This window comes from Ptychodera flava, chromosome 1, assembly GCF_041260155.1.
Source record: "Ptychodera flava strain L36383 chromosome 1, AS_Pfla_20210202, whole genome shotgun sequence".
Lineage (NCBI taxonomy): Eukaryota > Metazoa > Hemichordata > Enteropneusta > Ptychoderidae > Ptychodera > Ptychodera flava.
The window spans coordinates 44,812,162-44,836,294 of NC_091928.1; the positions used below are offsets into that span (position 1 = coordinate 44,812,162).

At 37.3% G+C, this 24,133-nt stretch overlaps 2 protein-coding genes and 1 long non-coding RNA gene across 3 annotated transcripts; 2 read left to right on the forward strand and 1 right to left on the reverse strand.

The window, feature by feature from the left end:
• Positions 1–2,268: 2,268 nt before the first annotated feature.
• On the forward strand, positions 2,269–6,515 carry LOC139140481 (uncharacterized). Its single transcript, XR_011554006.1, has 4 exons — positions 2,269–2,409; positions 2,883–2,966; positions 4,030–4,272; positions 5,015–6,515. It is a non-coding gene; the product is annotated as an uncharacterized lncRNA (long non-coding RNA).
• A 663-nt stretch (positions 6,516–7,178) lies between these two features.
• On the forward strand, positions 7,179–15,981 carry LOC139138901 (KRR1 small subunit processome component homolog). The gene is made up of 9 exons (XM_070707496.1): positions 7,179–7,246; positions 9,798–9,976; positions 10,626–10,760; positions 11,420–11,545; positions 11,843–11,983; positions 12,723–12,893; positions 13,380–13,457; positions 14,256–14,417; positions 15,415–15,981. Exons 1-9 carry the CDS (start codon positions 7,231–7,233, stop codon positions 15,478–15,480), a joined length of 1,074 nt encoding a protein of 357 aa, XP_070563597.1. The 5' UTR covers positions 7,179–7,230; the 3' UTR covers positions 15,481–15,981.
• Positions 15,982–16,510: 529 nt separating this feature from the next.
• LOC139138910 (NADH dehydrogenase [ubiquinone] 1 alpha subcomplex subunit 9, mitochondrial-like) lies at positions 16,511–23,963 on the reverse strand. Its single transcript, XM_070707510.1, has 10 exons — positions 23,894–23,963; positions 22,371–22,570; positions 21,899–21,996; positions 21,411–21,502; positions 20,998–21,139; positions 20,422–20,524; positions 19,985–20,052; positions 19,104–19,180; positions 18,346–18,508; positions 16,511–17,377 (listed from the first exon to the last, which is right to left on the reverse strand). The coding sequence occupies exons 3-10, from the start codon at positions 21,926–21,928 to the stop codon at positions 17,213–17,215; spliced, it is 840 nt and encodes a 279-aa protein (XP_070563611.1). The 5' UTR covers positions 21,929–21,996; positions 22,371–22,570; positions 23,894–23,963; the 3' UTR covers positions 16,511–17,212.
• Between the last annotated feature and the right edge of the window lie 170 nt (positions 23,964–24,133).

Here is a 24,133-nt window from a genome sequence, read left to right on the forward strand (position 1 = left end):
TACGAGAGGAAATAAGCAACACACACAATCATATTAAAAATGAGATGCAGCTAGAGAATATACAAGAGATAGTGCCACTTCTTAACCTTTTCAATTCTTTTCACGTTTCAGAAAGATGTACACACCTAAGTTTACTCACCTTGATTACAGTAATTGCTTTATGTTTTCAGTTCGAACAGCAAAGCAGTAAAATGTGCGGGTATTTACCGTTGTAGAATTTATTTGGTAACTTTCCATTATTTGTAAGTGTTCTGTCAGGAAAGAGTATTTGTATAATCCAATATCATCTACCTGGCACAATTTCGATCAAACCTTTGCAACCCCGTTGTTACATTAAATATATCTGTGGTTCACTAAAAATCTCCTATTTTTGATAAATGTCATATTCCTGGGATGGAAAAATTCCCCTGTTGCAAGTCTTAAAAACTATGTGGTTAGTTTTTCTAACGCATTCCATGTACAGTTGTACGGTGTTTAATTCATTTTAGACACAAAACTTACACACCGTACCCGGCATAGATTTTGTGAGGAGTGACAATTACTGGGTCACGATTAGTTTTAGTGTATATAGTGAGATTATACATGCATCCATTGAACAGATGTTTTGGTTTCACCGCTGCAAATAACCAATCAGCACAGGGTTTGGGTGTTTTTTGAATAGAAAAAAACACAGAGCTATATAACAGAAACCTGAATACATGTGCATCAGTGGAAATCACTTACTCGTATTTGCATTCAACAGCATCACTAGGAGATCCATGGTACTCCCTCCCTCAGCTGCAATGAGTTTTGTTTATTAAATGTTTCAATATTTTAATTGGACATGACTCTTAAGACACAAACAGATTACTGCAGAAGACACGTAGCAGGGTCAACATGAAGGTGATGTTTGTGTGACAAAAGTCATGTTTGTTCTGACTTTGTTCTGTAAAGATTTATGTTTACTTGTTCAATATTTATGTTTATTAAAGAAGTCTTGCTTTTTTCAGCTCCTGGAAATGTAGGACAGTATCATTGGTTGATCATTTTGTCGGACATAACTTGCTGTACGTAGCGTGCCTTTCTCAATGCTGGTACCAAGTCGATTGATTAAAAGTTTTAGGATTTACAGTACCAATGCATACAATTTTAATATTTTTATCTACATACAATACAAAATAATGTTTATCATTTACACTATCTAAAGCATTCATTTTGAAATTTACACACTTTTTTTCTCAAAATGTGGGAAATGGGAATGTTGTTAGCCCGCTATTTACAGTAGGTGTTTAGATTCAGGTGGTAGTAATTATGGTCAGACGGATGTCTTAATTTAATTGCAGCTGATGTCAAGGTTCTTCCTTCAGTTGAATAAAATTCCATTAAATCAAGTGTGATAACATAAATCCTTAAATTCACAGCATGTATTTATGCTTGCTAGCATTGTTTGTCTTAATTGTCATCTTGAAGTTGTATCAAAGTAGTTTAAAAAAAATTAAATATAAGATTTCTATATTGTTGTTCTGAAAACATAACATTTGACATCTTTGATCGGTACATTCAGTTCAACTTTTTAAAGCAAGAGTGAGTAATTAAACAATACACTAAACTTAATTGAGTATAGGAAAAGGTTACCCAGTCTTATGGAATACCTGTAGCAATACTTTAGTCGTACCTTCTGTTCTCTTGGTCAATATTTAATCTCATTGTTAACTTCTTACTTTATTGTGTTTTTAAAAGTTTATGGACAAAAAGTTGCAGTCAATATTATTAGTATGTCTGTATATCCCACAACTTTACTTCCATACTCTGTAAGTCCAATCACTGATCACTTAAAATATGGGTCGAATTGATTCAAACACCATTTCTTAGAAGGTCGTCAGTGTAGGCTATTTCCCCTTAAAATGATTTAAAATAATGTGTGTTGGTGCAACACGTCACTGTGACACTGTCAAACCAATCAAGCTCCATATTGTAATGTTTGATTTTGAACCTTTAGTAAATAAAGTTTCGTTTTCTTCTCCACAAATGATGTGGAAATGCAAAGTATTCAACTTGTAAACACATACTGGAATAGATGCATCGTGAAATTTCGCATTGAAACAGTTTACCGTTACATTCCTGTGCAGCAGATCAAAGGAGACTGTCAGCTTGGTTGAAATGTTGAGCCTGTGTTATAAGCACTGTTGTAAGGCACTTGAATTCAATGACTCATATAGTGGGTTAATAATTAAGTGGGACAGAGTTGGTTAATACTTACCCATGTCTGAAGATAAAAGGTCATATATCTGGCAGTTACAGACAAACACAGTTGATACATGTGATCAACGTAGTAATAAGTGCTAAAGCTTTCCCTGTATATGCTCAGCACGTGGACATCACGGCAAGCAACTTGCCTCAGAATGTGACATCCTACTGCCATTTGATACGGTAACCCCAATAACATCATGCAATATAGCTATTTCATTGTAGGGTCGTTTCGTGAGTGCAATGACGATGTTGAAAACCAGCCTTTCAGGTTTGACTTTCTACCTCCTATTTTGTAGTCTTATTGCAATATCCCTAGAGCTTGATGAAAAGTGTAAAGAAGGAATGTTTCGAGACAGCATCTTTGGTAAATGCCAAAGCTGTTCACTATGTGAAGGAGCCGGTCGATTGCCTGATGTCAACTGCGACCAGTGTACAACTTGGACAACAGCTGTACACAGTTTGAATGTTGAGTGAAACACATGTAGCCTTATATTCAAAATCACTTCAGCATTATCATAACAGGGTCCTCATAACAGGCTGCTCAGGCCAGCCTTATACTACAGTCGTGTTATCTCTAATCCGTCAAGAAAATGCTTGGGCATCTGGTATAATTGTTTTCATTGCAAAGAAAGTGCTCGTTTTGTGTTTCACAGTACAGTATGATGAGGCCAAGGTCAGTATATTTGGCAAAACCAAGACGATCAGAGCTTCATTTGTCAAGTCTCCTAGAAATACTGGTAAGCTTTGATAATGAATACAAAACAAGTTAATTGAATTGAGTATTAATTAAGAGCCATGCAGTAAAAAAGGAGGGTAAAACCTGATAAAATAATGCTTTGAAAATCTGCTAAATTTAAGGATTATGTCATGCATATAAGCTGAATGAAGCATTTTCATTGCTAGCACGTAGCATTGTGGTATTCAAAACAGAGGAAAGGACCCTGGCAAACTGTAATATAGTATTGACAAAAGTCAATACAAGTCAATCACTACTGCAAGTCAGTTATAAGAGAAGTTTTCTCGAGCGTGTTCAAAACTTCTTAAATAACAAATTGCTGATTTGACTTTTTTCGCTTACAGTTCCTATAAAAATATGGCAAAAGCGGCTATAGGGTGACAACTCTCTCGCATGTCTGTCTGTCTTTCTGTCTGTCTGTGTGGTTATTTTTCTGTTCACTGCCTTTTCTCTAAAATGGTAGCTCTTAGCAGCTTTCAATTTAATGTGTACATGTATTTTAATTGGGTCAAGGATGGAACGTCATATTTCTTATAGTCAAATCTCAAAAAAGTATGCAAATGAGCTCAATAAATGCAGAAATAATCAACAAATCAGCAAAATTGTCCTACCGGATTGCACATCTTTGTTTCTTTTCAAGTTTTGTTGGTTTGATGACTATCATGCAACTGAACAAAGTAAATCTTAAACTAACTTACACACACACACACACACACACACACACACACACACACACACACACACACCCACACACACACACACACACACACACACACACACACACACACACACACACACACACACACACACACATATATAATATATATATATATATATATATATATATATATATATATATATAATATATGTTTGTTCAAATAAAAGTTTGTTCAGATAAAACTTGGTGAAATATTTTCGTACTTTTCTTCAAAAATTTATTCTCTGAAAGTTTTGTCCATTAGCAATCATATCTGGTTTGTAAGTACCCAGTGATCGCTTCATTCCGTTTTGTTCAACAAAGCATTTAATAACATTGTAACTTTAACTTTTATATCAACATTTAGACGTTGACCACAGAATATTAAATAAATATGAAGAGAAAGAAAACATACTGGTAGAAAATGAAAAAGTGAAGAATTTGGATGCTGGTAAATATGGCAATGATGAGATGAAAACAGTTCAAGCTCCAAACACCAAACCACTGATAATTGCAGCCATTGCTCTTAGCATATCAATGATGACTTTACTTATCGTCGCGATCCTGATTGTCATGCTGCGGAGGAAATCGAACAACATTAATGCTGAAGGTAAGCCATTGAACTTGACACATAATGAAAGGAATTCACCTTTTTAAACTTTAATATGTAGCTTGTTACAGATACCCTCATTAATAGTCATATTTACTGCCTGAGTATTTTGCATTAGAAGTTAGAAATGTCTACATTTTGTAGTGCCAAGTTCATTACAAGTCTATATTATAGTCATATCAAGTTCAGTCAGAAGTCTACTATTATGCTACGTACGTAATGGAATGCATATCTTTGGAAAATGGATGCATACCTCAAGACAATCAGTAAACCTGTCACATTGTAAGTTGTATCCAGCAACAACTCATAGCATAGCTATATCGGTCATCAGATTACTTATAATTATTAATTTAGGCAGTAAATATTTCAAAATCTATTGAATTTGTAGTTTTTCTGTAATTGTTTATGCAATATTGACATTGTAATTGCAGTGGACATCCAGTTATCACATCTTTTTTTCTGTACATATCGATTTCAATAATTACACAGACTCTGCAATTTGATGGATGATCTTTTAATTCAATCATTTGACTGGAAAAGACAAATTACTTTTACAGTCAGGGCTTCATAATCTACATTGTTACTTTAATCAAATTATGGTTACCATTAGTTAGTTAGAACTTCCAACAAAGCTATGTCGTAAGTGGATATATATATATTATTAGGTATTCATCAACTGCAGAACATTTATACATTATCTTCATACCATGGTTTTAACTTTCATGTTTGTCTTTTCTTACAGTGAATGAAGAGGGCGCTATTTCAGATGAGGCCTTACCTTTGCAAGAGACACAAGCACAAAAACACGACTCAAATCAGTGACCTACTAAAAATGATTGCTTGCTTTTTTGTAGAGTTTATAATTAAACATGCTCAAGGCATCACCTCACACTCCCTCCCCCGGCTCGAAGAAAGTTCATGTACAGTTCATATGTTCTTGTAATGAACATATGATACCAACTTCCCAGAAAGCAGGATCGATTGCTCAAACATCTTTTATGAAGTTTAAACTACAGACTGGTTTCTGAATCACAAACTTAACACTTCAAAACAGTCATCGAGTGTCATGTATATACAAACGGTTTCCATCGCCTAACAGGGGCATATGTGTGAATTTGTGTATGATAATCAATATTAACTCTCCTTCCCCCGGCAGCAATGCGTTTTCTTTATTAATATGTAAGTATTTTTAATTTTAGAGGGCTCTTAAGACACAAACATATTACTGCAGAAGACAGGTAGCTGGGTCGACATGAAGGTGATGTTTGTGTGACAAAAGTCATATTCATTTGTTCTGAATTTGTTCTGTAAAGATTTGTGTTTACTTGTTCAATGTTTATGTATTTTAGAGAAGTCTTGCTTTTTTCAGCTTCAGGAAATGTAGAACGGTGTCATCGGTTGTCATTTTCTTGGACATGACTTCCTGTAGGTAATATGTCTTTGTCAATGCTCATACCAAATAGATTGATTAACAATCTTAGGATTTACAGTACCAATGCATACAATTCTAATATTTTATCTACATATAATACAAAACAAAGTTTATCATTTACATTATCTATAAAAGTATTCATTTTGAAATTTATACACTTTTTTTCTCAAAATGTAGGAAATGGCAATGTTGTTAGCCCGCTATTTACAGTAGGTAGATTCAGGTGGCTGTGATCGTGGCCAGACGGATGTCTTCATAAAATTGCCGCTGGTGTCAAAGTTCTTCATTCAGTCGAATAAAATTGCATTAAATCAAGTGACTCAAATTCTATCAAAGCTCAGCGATAACGCAATTCCTTAAATTCACAGCATGTATTATTGCTTGCTAGCATAGTTTGTTTTGTCATCTTTAAGTTGTATCAAAGTTTAGTAAAATTTGTAAATGTAAGATTTTTATATTGTTGTTCTGAAAATATGACATTTTGATCTTCAAATTAAGTTGTTGTTTTTTTTACTTTTTCAAAGCAAGGGTGAGTAATTAAACAACACAGTATACTTAATTGAGTATGAGAAAAGGCTACCCAGTAAACATTTGTATTTATAGCATACCTGTAACAATACTTTAGGCTTGCTTGTCATTTACCTTCTGTTCTCTTGGTCAAGTTTATCTCATTGTTAATGCGCTTGTGATGTCATATCTGTGCTCGTCATCAAATTTCTTTGAAAGTAAAGAAATAAAAATCAAACGATGATACTGGCATTAAGACAGTATGTACAACGCTCAGACATCAAGACAAATAAATTCACTAATTTGCGACAAATGTGGAAAGCAATGTGGTACATTAGTGTTGGTGTCACATTGAAAAACAGTAGTTCTATTTTTAACAGAAAATGAACAAATGACAAAATCAATGTTCTTGTATGACCTGTCTTGAAATATTGATGAACATCCTTAAGAAGTGATGAGCGAAGAGTACCAGCCACTTTATAGTAGCATCATAATGACAGTAATTCACGATTTCCTTCAATGATGTAAACAGGTCTTAGTAAGTTAAAGTAGCAAGTGAGCTCCTTCAAAGTTTCAAGCAAGCTTTAAACTATTTTGAAATATTGACATGCAAATTCTGGTGCTTAGAAACAAATTATTGAAATGTAACTGGTATTTGATGTTTAATTGCCACTATCCCTATTTTTACTCCTCGATGAAAATTCAACTGTCAATTTCACTACAAACACACAGTCAAAACTTGAGCGACTCCACATAAGTCACACAAACGTAACAGCAAACCAGTGAAATGTTGTAAAATTTGAGAGTCTGAATACCTGTTCCTGTGGCACGTTCTAACTTAAAATGGAACCATAAAGGTGATATCACAAATGACTGTCGGTTTGAAATTCGAACTTGACTGTTCTTATACAGTGCTTCAGATTCGATCCATCCTGAACGTTGCGAAATTTATACAAAGACAAAAGATTCTAAGACTTGGTGGGGTTGAGGGCGTTGTATAATGTTCGCTCAAGAAAAAAATGGCGACGTCCAAAGGTAAGAGCACGCTGTTGTGTTTTGGTTAGGAATCTTTGGTTTTGTGTGGTTTACGGTGACAGCCAATTAATGATGAGGTTCCCAGATGTGATATTTGTTGTAAGGTTTGGTAGCGACTATTGTATTACAGTTCATTCGTCGGTCGCTAGCCCAATACCCTTACGAACAGCTGTAACTGTGTGACTGGAGCTCGCTCGTGAGTTTCACCTGCAGTACTGTAGCTCGAGGTTTTACCTGGGATGTGGGTTCATAGAGGTAATCTTTCCTTCTACCTCCATGGTTGGTTGGACAGCAAAACCGTCCGACCCACATACCCAGGCAAAACCTCGAGCTACAGCTGCAGCTGTATATATCAAAATGCCAGCTACACCTGTACTAGCTGTGGGTCTATAGCTGTGGTGTTTTCAGACGGGATTCCTGCCTTTTACGGGCTGGTTTTGACTTTTACGATTTTAACCCCGCCACCACAATCGTTAAAGTCAAAACCAGCCCGTAAAAGGCAGGAATCCCGTCTGAAAACACCACAGCTATGGACCTACAGCTACACCAGTACTAGCATGTGTGCACAGCGGTTCCCAGACACTTCGCACCAAAACCACTTCGCACCATACCATCTCGTCCCATACCATTTCGCACCAAAACCACTTCGCACCAAAACAACCTCGTACCAAAACCTCTTCGCCCCAAAAATCACGTCGCCCAAAACCATTGCGCCCCAAAAACATTGCCACTTCACTTCTCAATTTATCGCTAACCGTTAAAAGATGAAAATAACCAACCACTGCCTGTGAAGTTTTAATCACCTTTCTATCATTCTAGGACTGAAATCTTGAAATTGTACACATTTCGAGAAAATGACATCGCATCGTGCAATACCACGCACGGCACCTGAAATGTACCATTCAGTAGTTTGCGTGTTTCTTTTTTCTAATAGGGGGGGGGGGGGGGGGGGGGGCTATACCGTATGGTTTCATGGAGGAATAAATGGTTCGTGGTAGCCAAGTTGCAGGTAAAAACAACGTTATGATACATCGTGGCATCGATGTTTTAGGACGAGTTGACGGAACTATACTTTAGTGAAGTGGTTTCAGTACGAGGTGGTACTTGGGGCGAAGTGGCGTTGGACGAGGTAACACTTGGGACGAGGTGGTTTTGGTGCGAAATGGTTTTGGGACGAAGTTGTGTGGGGCGAAGTGCTTTTGGTGCGAAGTGTCTGGGGCCCTGCACAGCGAATGGACCAGCATGTCTGTCTGGAGTGTTGGTAGCTGCAGTCCTTGCAGCTCGAGCTCCGTTTTGCCTTGGGTATATCACTTTTTGGGTTGGACGGCGAAACCGGACCGTCCGACCCAAATACCTAGGCAAAACCTCGGTCGAGCTACAGCACTGCGGCGAGAGTGTTACTGTTACCTGCTGGCTACATAGTGAGTCTTGTTCGGCATATCTAACATCCGAACACTCCCGACGTACATGTAGGGCTACAATAAATTGACCAAGAACCCCACTATTTACTAATCTGCTACATGAGGCAAAAACACTGTACATGGGAATTAAATAATGATCTTGCAGTGTTTCATACACGATGGCATCAACGGGGGCGATTTTCCCTCTTTACCAGAAAATTTAGGGGGGATTTCACCAGTTCATGTGTTCTACTTGCATCTCTAAGGTGTGACTGGCACCATTTGATGGGGGCTGGTCCCCCTTTGACAAATTACGGGGTCCAGACACTTTGCACCAAAACCAGTTCGCCCCACATAACTTTGTCCCAAAACCAATTTGCACCAAAACCACCTCATCCCAAGTACTACCTCATCCAACTCCACTTCCCCCCCCCCCCCAAGTACCACCTCGTACTAAAACCATTTCACCCAAAGTATAGTACCATCAACTAGTCCTAAAACAACGATGCCATGATGTATCATGACGTTGTTTTTACCTGCAACTTGAAAGCATTAATGTATAGGACATTTTGGCTACCACAAACCATTTATTCTTGTACGAAACCATAAACGGTATATTAGAAAAAAGAAACATGCAAACTACTAAATGCTACAACTCTGGTGCTGTGCACGGAATCGCACGATGCCATCTTCCTGAAATGTGTACAATTTCAAGATTTCAGTCCCAAGAATGATAGAAAGCTAATTAAAACTTTGATGGCAGTGTTTGGTTATTTTAAGCTTTTAATGGTTGGCGATAAGTTTGGGGCGAAGTGGAATGCTACATTGTTTTGGGGTGAAATGGTTTGGGCCTATATTACTTTTGGGGTGAAGAGGTTTTGGTACTAGGTTTGTTTTGGTGCAAAGTGGTTTTGGTGCGAAATGGTATGGGACGAGATGGTATGGTGGCGAAGTGGTTTTGGTGTGAAGTGTCTGGGAACCCAAATTACTAGGGGGTGCCAACAGGTCAACAGAGGGGATTCGGAATCCCCCATCCCCCTGTCTAGATGAAACACTGATCTTGTATATGATGTAGTTAGTCTGAATATGTAGTGTGCCATTAATACATCAAGCCTACACTGATGGACTTAATATGGTACTGTTTTCCTTAGATAAAAATCAAACAGATCTCCTTGAAGTTCCAGAAGGATGGAAGGAGCCAGCATTTACCAAGGAAGACAACCCAAGGGGAATGTTAGAAGAAAGTTCATTTGCAACTCTATTTCCAAAATACAGAGAGAAATATCTCAGGGAATGTTGGCCATTCGTACAGGAAACTCTTAATGAACATGTAGGTTGTTTATTTGTATCTAAGAACAAAGCTACCTGCTTAGTAAGATGGCCAGTCATTCTCATAAAGTTTAAAAAGAAGGGTATGCATGTATTTTGCTGTGTTCTTACTTTTAATGAGGAGTGGCGTTGTGCAGCGTTGCATAGTATCTCTTGTGTTTGGGTTTATGATGAATGAGAGCAGGGAGCAGTCTAAAGTTTTTGAACTTTCTTTTGAATTGTGTTGACATTAAATGCCAAGTCCCTTCAATTGTAGACCAATAGCTTGATATGGGTACTAAAAACAGTTTTCAATGAATTTATTCAGTGATAACTTATGAGATCATAGTTCTGATTACCCTCCCAAAAAAAAATCACTTTGAAAAATTATTGATACTTTCTACATTGTCAACAATATTATTTCAAAATCAATCTCTTAAAAATAAAGTTGCCAAGGAACAAATTTCTTCTCCTGGGACCACATAGGGCAATGTCATGTATCGATTTTGTTCACAGAAAGAGAAATATTCAAAGTTTATTTGAAATAGATGACTGCACAGAAAGTCATTCACATGATTGGTATGATATATTATCAGTGGACTGTTGTACCATACAGTTTATGCAGACAGGAATGGTACAAATTTTTTAACATTTTATGTGACACCACACAGGGGATCAAAGCGACACTGGATGCAGTTGAGGGCAGTATGACAGTGACTACAACCAGAAAGACGTGGGACCCTTTCATCATCATCAAAGCCAGAGATATGATCAAACTTTTAGCAAGAAGTGTACCAGCAGAGCAGGTGAGCAAGTAAAATTATGCTGTCTCTGATATTGTTGTATAGAAATATTTGCAAGTATTATAATGAACTACATATACGGTGACTTGATCAAACAGTTTCAGTTATAAATAGATCATTTAAACTAAGTTCTCTGAAATTATATATCTGAAAAGAGTCAAGACTTAATGAATATTCTGGTTGCTGTTTGTTTTGATACTATGTAATCAATATTACATGTACCACCCCTCTGCCAAATTTAAAGGTCCGACTTCACCATGGAAAACAATCATGGAATTGGACCAAACTGCAATGGCAAAGGGGTTAAAGGTCAAGAGAAATATAGTGTTTTGGAGATGCCTTACATAGATGTAATCATGGTGCAGTAAATGAGAAGTGTGATAAACAATCAAATGTTTGAAGTCATCCAGTATGGTCAATAATATAATGATTATCAAAAGATGTTCAAACTAAATTTCTGTTAATGTTTATTTTTGTATCAGCTACAACAAAAGCTCCTTGTGTATAATTGTGCTCTCATACCTGTCATCTCAGTATACAGTACTCATGGGAGTCAAAATAATAATTGAAATTGACTCAATAAAATCAAATATTGGAAGAAATCTCACAGTGTAACAAAAGTCCCTGTAATGTAATTTGGATTTTCTGGTTTCCCTGTACAGGCAGTACGCGTATTGGATGATACGGTTGCCGCTGAAGTGATAAAAATTGGATCATTAGTACGCAACAGAGATAGATTTGTGAAACGACGGCAAAGACTTATAGGACCAAATGGCTCAACATTAAAGGTACTTCCTTCAATGTCCTTACTTGCTTTTCTTTGACAATACATGTCATGGTAAAATCACAGCTGTACACCATTCTACATCAGGAATTGTTGTATTGTAGCCAATCAAAGTAGCTGTAACATAGCTTGAGTTTAACCAATACTCAGTCTGGCGATTATGCTTAAGCCAGTGAAATATTTGACACATTCTTTGTCTTTTGGCTAAGATGTCTGCCATATGATCATGTCCCAACCAATTATAACATCCAATACATATGTTCAGAAATGGATTTTCACATGCTGTTCCTTTCATTTTCAGGCAATAGAACTTTTAACAAATTGTTACATGATGGTGCAGGGTAACACAGTTGCAGCTTTAGGACCGCACAGTGGACTTCGACATGTCCGTAAAATTGTGGTCGATACATTGAAAAATATCCATCCTATTTACAACATAAAGGTGAATAAAATACTGTGTTTTTTCTTTCTAGACCTGTCCTCAGTCAGTAACTATCACTGTATGCATGGCAGTCTCTACAATGCGATGCAATGTAGTATGGCATTTTGGAACTTATTGACACAAATTTTTGCAAATGCACAAAACTGAAATATCATGTCGGTCAAATTTTAGAATGTACCATGTGAGTTGTAATACTAAACCTTTCACCCCATTGCCTGTTCTGTTGTGCAACCTTACAACCTAACCTGTTCACGCCAATTCCCTATAAACATGTCCATATTCCCTATTGATAACAATGGGTTTGGGTCAACCATGGTGATGAAAGGGTTAAAACAATATGGAAATACCAAAGTGATGAAGTGAAAGGGTTGGATTAGGTGTTAAATATCATATGAGATGGAATAGTATCATGAAAGATCTGATCCCAGACAAAGACTGAAATTTCCAGAATTAACTAGGATTCAGTGCTCAGCAGTGCATAACTACTGTAAATTGTTCAATGGTAATTTGTACAAGGTGAAACCAAAATACAATGAACCATAGTACAAGCAAAACCACATTTATCAACATACTCAGAAATATGTGTATGGCTGTACCTGTGTTTATTCACATGAAATTGGTTGTACTGCTACATGTATAACATCAGTTTCCGTAGAACACTACAAAAGTTGGAGTGTGACATTTTATTCCGGAGTAGGCGTATTGCGTACACATTCATTTTTCCATCTTTCTGATGCAGTCATTGATGATCAAGAGAGAACTGGCCAAAGATCCCAATCTAAGGAATGAATCATGGGAGAGGTTTCTTCCCAAATTTCATCACAAAAATCTCAGCAAGAGGAGACAACCACGGAAGAAGAGAATCAAGAAAGAGTATACGCCATTCCCACCGCCACAACCGGAAAGTAAGGTGAGTATTGTGTATTGCAAACCATGTTTCTGTCTACTAAGCCATCGAGTGATAACATTGCTTTACCAAACACACTGTTAACACATATAGGATCTTGAAGAAATATTCTGGAAGTTAAGGTATACAGTCATTCGTCATGACGTCAGTACTGTCCAACATCCAAGGTACATGTAGTCACAGGGTTAATAAGAGTAGCTCTGATTGGCTAAACATGGAAACCTTATTATAACCCCACTCTGTATTGGTCATTTATCAATATTTGGATTACATTGCTAATTTGGATTAAATTGCTAACTTTGCTTTGTGTCTTGGCTAAACATGTATCCAAAGTAGTGCAAGCGCATTTCAAAACTTTGTGACATATATTCAAGGTATCTCAAGTTTGCATGGACATTCCTATTAAGTTGAACATCTACGTGCAATATCCTGGAATCATATCACTCACTGAAATTTGTCCCATTTACTTATCCATTATCTGTGTGACAGATTGACAAACAAATTGCATCTGGAGAATATTTCTTACAAGAAAATCAGAGGAAGGCAAAGGCAAGGGATGAACGAAAGGTAAGTTGGTTATAACATTAGAGATATTCTGCAAAACCAGTCTATGAAAAGATGATGCAGCTGATACCACATCTGTTACCCCTTCATCACAATGGTTTAGCCTAAAGCCATTATTATGGGTTGTGATTGTGGATCTGTGTACCGGGAATCAGGGGTGCGCAGGTTAAGATAGTAAGTGATAAGATACATACAATACTGGTACTTTGTTGTTGTGGTTGCATCATTTTAGTCACCTTGTTGATAATGTCATTCCTACTTATATCCAGAAGGTAGAATTATCCAAGCAATCAACAATCTAGCATGTACATGTTTACTGAGCAAACCATGTCTGATGTACCGTCATGTATTAAACAAAAATGGGCAAAAAAGTATTTGTAAAAGCAATACAATTTTGATATTTTGAAAATAAACATCAATATTCTGAATATCATGAGCCTTGAAGAGATGAATCACCAAATAAAGTGCAATTTGGAGGGAAATAGAATGCACTGCAATTACATGGACTTCAATTCAGGCTAAATTTGGATGAAATGGTACACGATAGGTATAATTTCAACCAAATTTAACTTGCCTTGAATAACATGGATATTAACTTCTTTGGTCGGAGTAAGGATTACTGTTGCTGCACAGCACAGGAATGAGGATGATTGTCTACCTGGTCAAATTCTAATACTTATATCAGAGTATTGACTCCAACAGCACTTGATGGGAATACTTCCATTAAAAATTCCTTTTCTGGATTCTATCAAATGTGAAAAGTTCACAACCCAGCTTTCATAAATGTTTTTATTTCCCCAGTTGCGTCATGTGGAGGCTGACCAGAAAAGACAGGAGAGAAGAAACAAGGCATTCATTCCACCAAAGGAAACAGTTCCCAAAAAATCTCAGTCCACAAAAGATGATAACAAACAGGCAGATATTGATGTTGCTGCTCTCAAAGAGAAAATCAAGAAATCACAGGTAATCAAAAGTAAAATCATGACAGGAGAAGTCTGTTCTTGCATTCTGTGTTTACCACAAGGATAATTTTAGGGATGGACCACCCCTGCATTTTTTCAGCAATCTATTGATATGTTAATTACCTTACAAAAGAATACATTTTGACAACCAAAGAATATGCAAATTGTGTATCGCTATGTAGATTGGCCCCTATATATTTTTCCCAAACTACTGAGAGAACGCTGTGGTTGTACCAAACTAAAAGGATGTTCCTTTGTTATTCTGAATGAAATCACATTACAGTTCTCTTGTTTATACAGATGTTTATATTCAAATGTATGTATATTTGTCAGAAAATTTTCTCACTATCAGAAACCTTGTTTTAAACTTACTGAGTATGACATTTTGCAACATGTCCCACAGTCCCTACCATAATCTCAGGCAGTAAATAAAGATACAGAAAAGACAAAATAGAGCAATTTGATACACCACAATCTCAAGTTTGTTTTCTTTGACTCAAGAAGCTTTTGCATATTGCATGCATTGCAATATTGGTTTAGTGCTATGTCATGAGGAAATTTAAAGAAATTCCAAAGTTGACTCATAGAGTTCAGAAATTTCAAGAGTTTCAGGATGCTCTGCTGCTAACAGCAGTGTTTTCTGAGTAACACCATACTTTTCACAATCCTAAAATCTTTGCTGAATGTGTAATGCTGCACCTATGATTGTATCATATGATTGTCATGTGTGTAAGAAAATTAAAACCTGTTGAATTTTAAACCAGAAACAAGCCATAATAGAACTTTCAGCAACATTGAAGTTGTACCTCAACTATCTGCAGTAAGTGCCGCAATCACAGAGACTGTATGTTTGTCCATCATAGTTCATGATATTATCAGTACTGCATTAGTTTTCACTGACTGAGTGTTGAGAATATTTTCTGAGTAGCCTGATGTACATGACAAATGCAAGATTACAATCAGAGCTCAATCAAGCATAGGTATTTTCTTTCTTTCAGAAAAAGAAGAGAACAACAAAGGATGAAACACAATTTACAACAAAGAAAAAGCAACTGAAAAAATAGATTTTAGTCGCATGGTAGAATTTAATCACAAAAGAGAGAAAGGAAGAGATTGGAAAAAGCTAGCACTTTCAACTGAGGAAATAATTCCTATGAAAGGATGGGGAAGGCTATTCCAGGCTTGGCCAAACAGAAGTGGAAGTAATTATTATCAAGCCTTTCACCCCCATATTGCAGTGTATCGGTCCATCCACCCTTCTAAAAAAAAAGAAGTTGAGAAAGGGTTAGGTTAAAAAGGAGATATTTCATTTTATCCAGAGATTGCAGCCAGTTTTGATAAGGACAGGAGGAAGGCAGCGTATGGGTGCAGTGTTGGGATACTGTGTACATGACAAGATTATGCCATTCTGCAAGGACGAATGTTTCATATCGTATTACTGTGCAAGCAACCCTGTGAAAACATGACTATTTTATAACGGAGGATTGTTATAGCAAATGTTCAGAAGTTATGTAAGCTTGTCACCCTTCATTCTCACTGGTTGAATAAAATGTTCAATGTATAAACTCTGTGCTTTTTGACCAAATGCCTTTCTCTTCATGTTCCGTGTTATTATGGGATGGATTGGCAATGGAGGATATTGAGAGGTTCAGTCAGGTGATGGCCAACTCTCCAGGGCCTCCGGTCCATATGGCCAGGTCAGAGCGCCCTCACATGACTGAATCTTTCAGTGTAGAGTTGGAGGGCAAAGTTGGGATAAAATGTTGTGTCACTTGGAGTATATGTACTTCTGTAGATTTTGATTCCCTGAATTTTATTTTTTTTTGTAGAATTAACATAGGTTTAAGAGTATGTTTGAAGCATGGTTGACTGTGTTTACTGTATACGGGAACAACAGTGTAAGCAAATCAATCTCTCACAATATTTTAAAACATCTGGTTGTTCATAACACACCAACGTCAGCTGCCTATACTATAGAGGATTAAGTATCTTCATACATCCATACAGAATAACTGTACTTTGATCTTGGTGAACTCCCATATACAGTGTACACTGATTTATGATTGTGTAAATGTGAGACTCATCACTCAATGATAATGTTCTAAAGAACACTGGCAAACTTTTATTTTCTTCAAAAATCCTTGCAACATGGTACAAGTCTACAGAAATCTTTTCAAGCCACACCCATACCTAACGGAAATTAATGCCAAGCATAACTATGGTGCCATGTCATTATGCAGTGTACAGTTTGGTTCTGGGGGAAATCAAGCTTGTGGACTGGTGATTTTAAGTTGAAAATTCTCATTTCAGCAGGAAACATGAATAGTTTTCATCTTGAATGACGTAAGAAACTGCACAAACTCTAGTCTATACATGTATGTCTCTTGCTGCATTTTCTCTATCCCCTTTTCTGCAATAGACTAGTCCAGGACAATCAGACTATTCTTGTAAGAAGTGGGGGAAATGTCATGAACCAATGTCAGTCAATGTCTAGTTGTTTGTTTGGCCAAAGAGTTCACAAATTTCAGATTCAGATTGTGACTTGAATACCTCAATAGTGCAAGTTTTAGATTCAGATTGTTAATTTACAAAAGATACAGAGCCGTTTTATCCATCTTTCATTACTGTTTCCTTGAAAGTAAATGATGAAGCTCTTATTTGGACTCACTCAATCTTAAAACACAAATAACAATTCATACTCTGTAACAACAGCTGTATTTCAGTGCTACTTCTGTCAAAACATGACATGCTGATAACAACATTTTAAATTCTCATCAGAAAGTTTTTCGATATTATTTAAACATGTCTTGCAGGTTCAGCTTCACCAACGGCTTCCTCAAAGTATCTGTCTGCACGATGTCTTCGGAGTCCGTAGATGGCAGCCTCCTCTACACTGGTCACTTTGACTCCTAAGTCTTCCAGACCAGGCATTCCAGGTGCTATTGATTCTGATGTGTGATACTGTAAAGTACAAAACACAGTGTATGAAGTTTAACTCATTTGCACACTATACTCTTTGAACTCTAACCTCTAGTAACCTATGATATCATCCCTTGACTTGTGACACTCATATCATAGACCCCTGGAGACCTTTGACACATCATTGACCCCTGGTGACCTATGACATTGATGTCAAGATAAACGCCTCTGCAGGATGCGGATGCAAAGGCTTGACTACTTTCGTACATTTGCATCTCATCCTGGCCCTGACCTTAAGGTGACTTATGACATCACGCCACAGATTTTACACATGAGCATGGTTGGGTTAAAAAACTGCAGGATAGGCCTTGGTGTTCCCAATGCCAAAAGAGGAATACAAATGTGCGAAGTGAGGCACACAGAATGAAACTTATTTGGGTCATTGTCTATCTTTGTAACCTCACATTAAGTGAAAGTTTCTCATCTCTTTTCATTAAAAGGTTATTTTTTGATATAATTCAGGTCAGAGGTCAAATGTTATATGACTCACTCATTATACATGACTTCAAGATCCCGTTTGAGTTTTGGAAATGGCATACCTCATAGCAAATATAACATTTGAAATTAGAGGCTGAACAATATAGTTATTTTTGAATTGTTGGTCACCAGAGCCCTGCTCTAATTTCATATGTAGATACAAGTGGGTGCAAAGTTGCCCCTGGAAAGTTCACACCACAGTAATGACAACAGTATTGTAGGTTCACTGATAATCAACTAGATACATATAAACTTTTCAGGCTCCAATTTCATACAGTCAGCACCAGTGGATTACTTTCAAAAAATTACCATAGCTGATATTACACTGCAGCCATCCAAATGAACAGTTAAAGAACCCTTATCTTGTATCATGTACATGGAAAACTGTCAACAATGTGAAGTTACAGTTAACATCCTATTGAACAAACATCACACTTTTCATGTCAGCTTTACTGAAACTACCATCAACATACCCTCTCTAGCTTGTCTCTGGAGAGCCATGGATCAAAGTACGAAATCTCAAAGACCCTAGCCACACTTCGGAGGAGGACTCTTGGCACTGGAACGTAGACGTATGGACGACGTGTTATCCTGAAGATGTAGTGAACCAGCTCATCCAGATGGTAGCGATGAGGCCTGCGATGGTAAAGAGTAAATCACAGGTGATCAGCCATACACTGTACATTGAAACATGATTCAGATTGACTGTAGTTCACCTGTATAACATTGAGAGCCCTAATTACAAACTCAAAACTTTTTTTTTTATGGCCACACAATGTAAACACACATTTGACAACTGCATGTAACTTTGAAAGAGACTCAATTTCATCTACTGGTAAACAGCAGATGTTTATCTATGACAATATATAACATTTGAAAGACTCGGCTCAAAATTAGACCTTGCTCAAAACTTGTGGTTTACGGCACAGCTGATGTTATAGTTGTCATTTAGAAGCTGTCACTTCTGGCTCACAATTAAACCTGTACTAGGATTGGAAAGAGAGCATACAATCTTAATTTGTGATTGGCTAACACACTGAATTTTTCACACAAATTTGAAGCCACAATTTTTCATGTATCTGACCTCTTGTCTATTTTCCTGCAGCATACACAGTCAAATGCTAACTTTTTGTGATGTGGGCAAACGTACAAATATCTAAGGTGACATTCAAACGGCGACCCATCTCTGGTCTACACTAGCATGGACACTTTTAGATCCAGCAGTACATACCCTGCCAGTTCATAAGTTTTTCCTATGGTGTCTCTGTCTTTGATAACGTTCATGACAGCTGTGGCTACATCAGATACCTGTCAGGAAAGATGAATGAATAAAATCAGACAATGCAGATAGACAGACCTACATATAATTCAGTCAGAGTTTGTGGAACCCTACGGTCTTATATCACAGTGCGGCAACACCGTTAAAACAAGCTTTATCACTGAGATTTAACATGAATGACCCACTTGTCTAACATTGCCAACATTATCCCATGTAAAAGAGATAGTGAACACACACGTTATCTAACCGGAAATTCCGGCATTCATAGGTACACAAAGGCACTTAAGAGCAGTCTTCCTTCAAGGTTTACCCCTGTTCCATGAATCACTATCGTTTTCGAAAAAAATGGACATGCAGTGTGTGCCTTGAGCTATTTAGATTGGCTTTCAAAGAGATCTGATTTGCTACTTTGATGTTTGAGACATTTCCCATGGAAAATCAATTCACTGCTTTGCCAGAAAGAAGAATCAATGTGGCTTTTTCACTGGATTTAGCAAATTCATCTCTGAGTGAAAACAAAAATAAATCCCTGTGAATACTTATTCATTTTATGGCAAAGTTATAAGAAAACAAAACAAAACAACACTTATTCAACCTGCTGCACAAACAATTCTTCAAAAATGTTTCATACCGGGTACTGGCTTACTTTTTCCCTACCTACCACTGGACAACGTTTCATAGTAGCTGATGAGTGATATGTTAACTGCAGCATATTGTGATCACAAGAGCATTTCTGGTCTATTTGTCTACAGGAACATTGCACTTGCTGGTATTAAAAAATCAAGTCATTTCCCCGTTGGAAACTTTCTCGCTAATGAGAACTTTCTACTTACATAGACAGGTTGCTTAACTGCTTTCCTATCACCGTAGAACAGAGGTACAACGCCACCAAATCTGAGATCTGCAATGAAACAATGTACATGAATTGTGAATGAGAGTTTCTAGATATTGCAAATGATACAGGCATGAGTTTGTTGAATTGAATTGAAACTAGTATAGTTTCTCAGAATTAATTATGCCATTTTGGACAGGTACTTTTCTCACTGGGACAGGTACTTTTTATTTTGACTTGTCCAGTGGACAGGTGGTTGAAAAAAAGTATTTCGAGCCCTGCACTCTGTATTAACAAAAGCATTAATAAACAGATGTTAGATTCAGGCACTGAAAGACACGAATTCCCTACTGCTCTGAATCAAAGTAAAGACTCCAAATAATTCTGTAGAATTTGCAGTCATCAAGTTGCACTTGAACAAAGGTCAAACTGACTTACTTGAGAAGTAGTTGAAGTATCTGTCCTCACGTCCATAGATCTGAGCTGGTCTCAATATTGTCACATCAGGGTACTCTTTCTTAACAACTTCTTCACCAGCAGCCTATTGACAAGACAGCAGACCCATCACATGTGAAGTAAGCTGGTTCACAACAAGTTTACCATTGCCAAAAGAAATAATACTGTCACATGACATTTTTGTACATCCTGTCTCACTAGCTCTTTCTTATCCTTTACACTGAATAGAGTTACCTTACGCAGGTTGCCATTGGCCAAATCATCATGTGACATTAACCCTTTGAGTGCTGCAATTTTTCCATCAAAATTTTAGTGCAAAATTTTATCAACTTTTATGAATTTTTCTGGAATTTTTTTTGATAATTTTGAACCAAATGAGCATCACATTTCATTGGCTAGTTTCTTATCAAAATTTTTGGAAAAATCTGAAAAAAAAAATTGGGATATATTTTATAAAAGCGACAAAGATTGACTTTGGCGCTCAAAGGGTTAAAAGTATTAAACATGCTGTCATTGGTCAAAACATCATAATGTGCCATCACAAGCACAGAAGTTTACCTTCGTTCGTAGAAATTTGGATCTTGATGTCATATCTGCTCCAAGTGCTGACATGTGGACAAGTCTGGGTACCTTCAATTCTCTTGCAATTTTTGCTATCTTACCGGCTATGTCAATGTTTGTGTCATTGAAGTGAAAATTCCTGGGAACAGACGGAAAGGAAGGCAGCACTATGAAGCATCATTATTTATAGATATTTTAGCCTAAGTTGCATCACTTCGGTTTAGCCAAAAACCAGTTGTTATTAATGGTGATTAGTATCCTGATTGTAGGAAATGGCGATGAACAGACTGAAGATAGAATGAGATTGTACATGTACTAGGATGTAGGACCACTGTATCAATAATGAAAGCGGTGATGCAAACCGGTGGATGGCAAATTTCAATCACTGCTGAAATAGATATCACAGTTACCTGGTTTCAAAATCTTTGCTCATCAAGTTCACAACCACATTGGAGTGTTGCATCATTTCCCGCAGTGAATCATCTGACCTGGCGTTGAATTCCTGGAGGAAAGAAAAACAAACACACATTACAAAGCCACACTTTTTGAAAGATCTCGCTCACCACTTCAAAAAAACATACACAATTTGAACAATACAGATGCAGAAAATTTCAGTAATGTAATTTGGCTCTCCAACTTTTTGCAGGTAGGAATGAGATGATACCTGAGGTGCCTGTGTCCAGCCAGCTTTTAATGTACACATAAATATAAATAACATAGTTCAGGACAAAATGAAACGTGACTGAAGCATACTGGGTCCCACCTTGATTGATTTTACAAATCAACGTGATTCTAGGGGGTTCAGTTGCCTAACAAAACTTTTCAATGTCCCCTCAGAAAATTTCATGGTTTTCAAAAGACTGAGTCTAGTGCCTTTAGTAAGTCCCTGAATACTTACCAGCATGGTGATTTGTCCCAGATCTCCCATCAATTTCAAATGTCTAGTATCGTCAGGGTCACATCGATATGGCACAATGACTTGGGATCCTTCCCGACCTGTAAGAAAGCACCAATGTTTGACAGATGCCTCATATCAACATATCAGTGTGAAACAATGTGAGAAGTTGTTGATGATGTTATCTTGTTGTAAAGGTAATTTGACTGTACAATCACAGGTACATGTACTTTAGTAATCATAGGAAACTTGGCTGTACAATCATATCTTTGAACAGTTGCTTCTTTTTATGGTGTCACTCACTGTTGTTGTTTGCACAAATTACTTCATAAAATTGTATTTACTTGACAAGGCAAATTTGAACTCACAGGTTCATGAAAGCATATCCGTTCATACAGGTCGACCACTTTTCAGCACCAGAATAACTCAAGGCAGTGATTAAATGCACATGCAATATTAGTCAATCCAACAATACCTAGTCTGTTGACGACATAACGTCCAACAAATCCTGTAGCACCAAACACAGTGGCAACGATACCACTGAATGAGGATCTACCACCTCGTCCCTTAGGAACCAATGAATGATGATAAGTTCCGGCTGTCCCGGCGCAACCTGATGGTGACAATCTCTCTTACAGATGACTGCAAAGCTGATTGCCGGGCTCACCTGACCCCCTGTGAAACAGAAAACAGAAAATTAAATAAATGTTAATCACATAAGAACACAAGAAAATTATATATCCCCTCTTGCTAATCAAACTTGACTAAGAAAATTATAGACAACTTGAACAAGATTTATCAAAGTTTGTGGGTTTATTAATATCCCTAGTGGATATATTCCAGCAGAGAGGGTTCTTTTATTGTGTGGGTTGAGGGAATGTGCAGTGCTGCTGTGGGTGCCATTAACTTGGAGTATGCAGGAAAAAGATAGACATCAAAAGTGACATACATATGGTAGGCACTGTCACAGGCGTTATGTTGACTGGGTAGTTTGCTACGTTCTATGCTACGTTCCGATGCTCTGTTCTGTAATAGTATGTCAGAACGTAGCATAAACTCTCAGCATAAACTACACTTTTACAAACTACCCGGTCCACATAACGCCTGTGGCACGGTTTGGTAAATAATAGCCCACTATTCTTGACCGCTGAGTGACGTCACTTTCACCTCACGCACGCGAGTGAGGTGAATATTGGGATTTGACTATACAGGACAGTGAACAATGCAGAAATTATGTGGCAAAGGACAGAACTTAGTGTTTATCATTGACATAATGTTGAAACTTTGAATACTGGTGTAAAGGTTGGAAAATCAACACTTCAATATTTTGTTCTCACGGCAGTGTGACACAAAAATGACGCAAAAACCGCAAGTTCCCGGATGTCCGCAGGCAAGAATAGTTTAAGTCGCTGGACATCGATGCTAGAATAGGATAATCTGGAGCCATTTACTTGATAATAGTAACATTTTTGTGCATGTAACTCATGCTTTTACTTAAATTCATGTGAGAAATCATTTACATAGCAAAAAAGCACATTTGTTCAAAACGTTAATACATTAGCACTTTGATAGAAGGATCAGAAACGTCCATGGAAAGATGTATCCATGGAATGATGGATGGAGGAGGTACCGTTTGTGCACATACAAGTTAACGAGGGGGAACTTGTATGAAACCGGGCGAATGGTATTGTAAACGCTAACAGACACATCAGACGTGCTCGAGAGGGTCAACATACCGGGATTGTTCTTACACTATTTGTCATGTTGTGCATTATCTGGAATATGCTAGGGTCAGCAGGTGTGTAGCGGGTTATTAGACCCTATGTTTCAGGTTACAGCAGGGTCAAATTATTTGTGTTGTACTACTTGCTTGAACATATCATGGACTTTAAAATAGTGATTGCTAGTCCTTCTACTTATACATCACTAACGTAAGAACTGAATTCAATTGCAAAATACGACGAACCTTTATGAATGCAGAAGAAATGCGGTACTTACGTGCAGAGGAGGACACTCGACCGATCAGTATCGCCGCCATCTTTGATGGCCAACTGCGCACAGTGAGCGTGCGCAATTTTGGCTCCCTTAAGTTCTTTATTTAATTCACAACCACGCAGGTAATACTTATGCGATCATCGGTGAACTTATGTAAATTAAATTAAATTAAATTCATATTTATATTTACATTGTCTTTACAGGATGCCTCAACCATCTTGAGATCACTTAAATATCAACAGA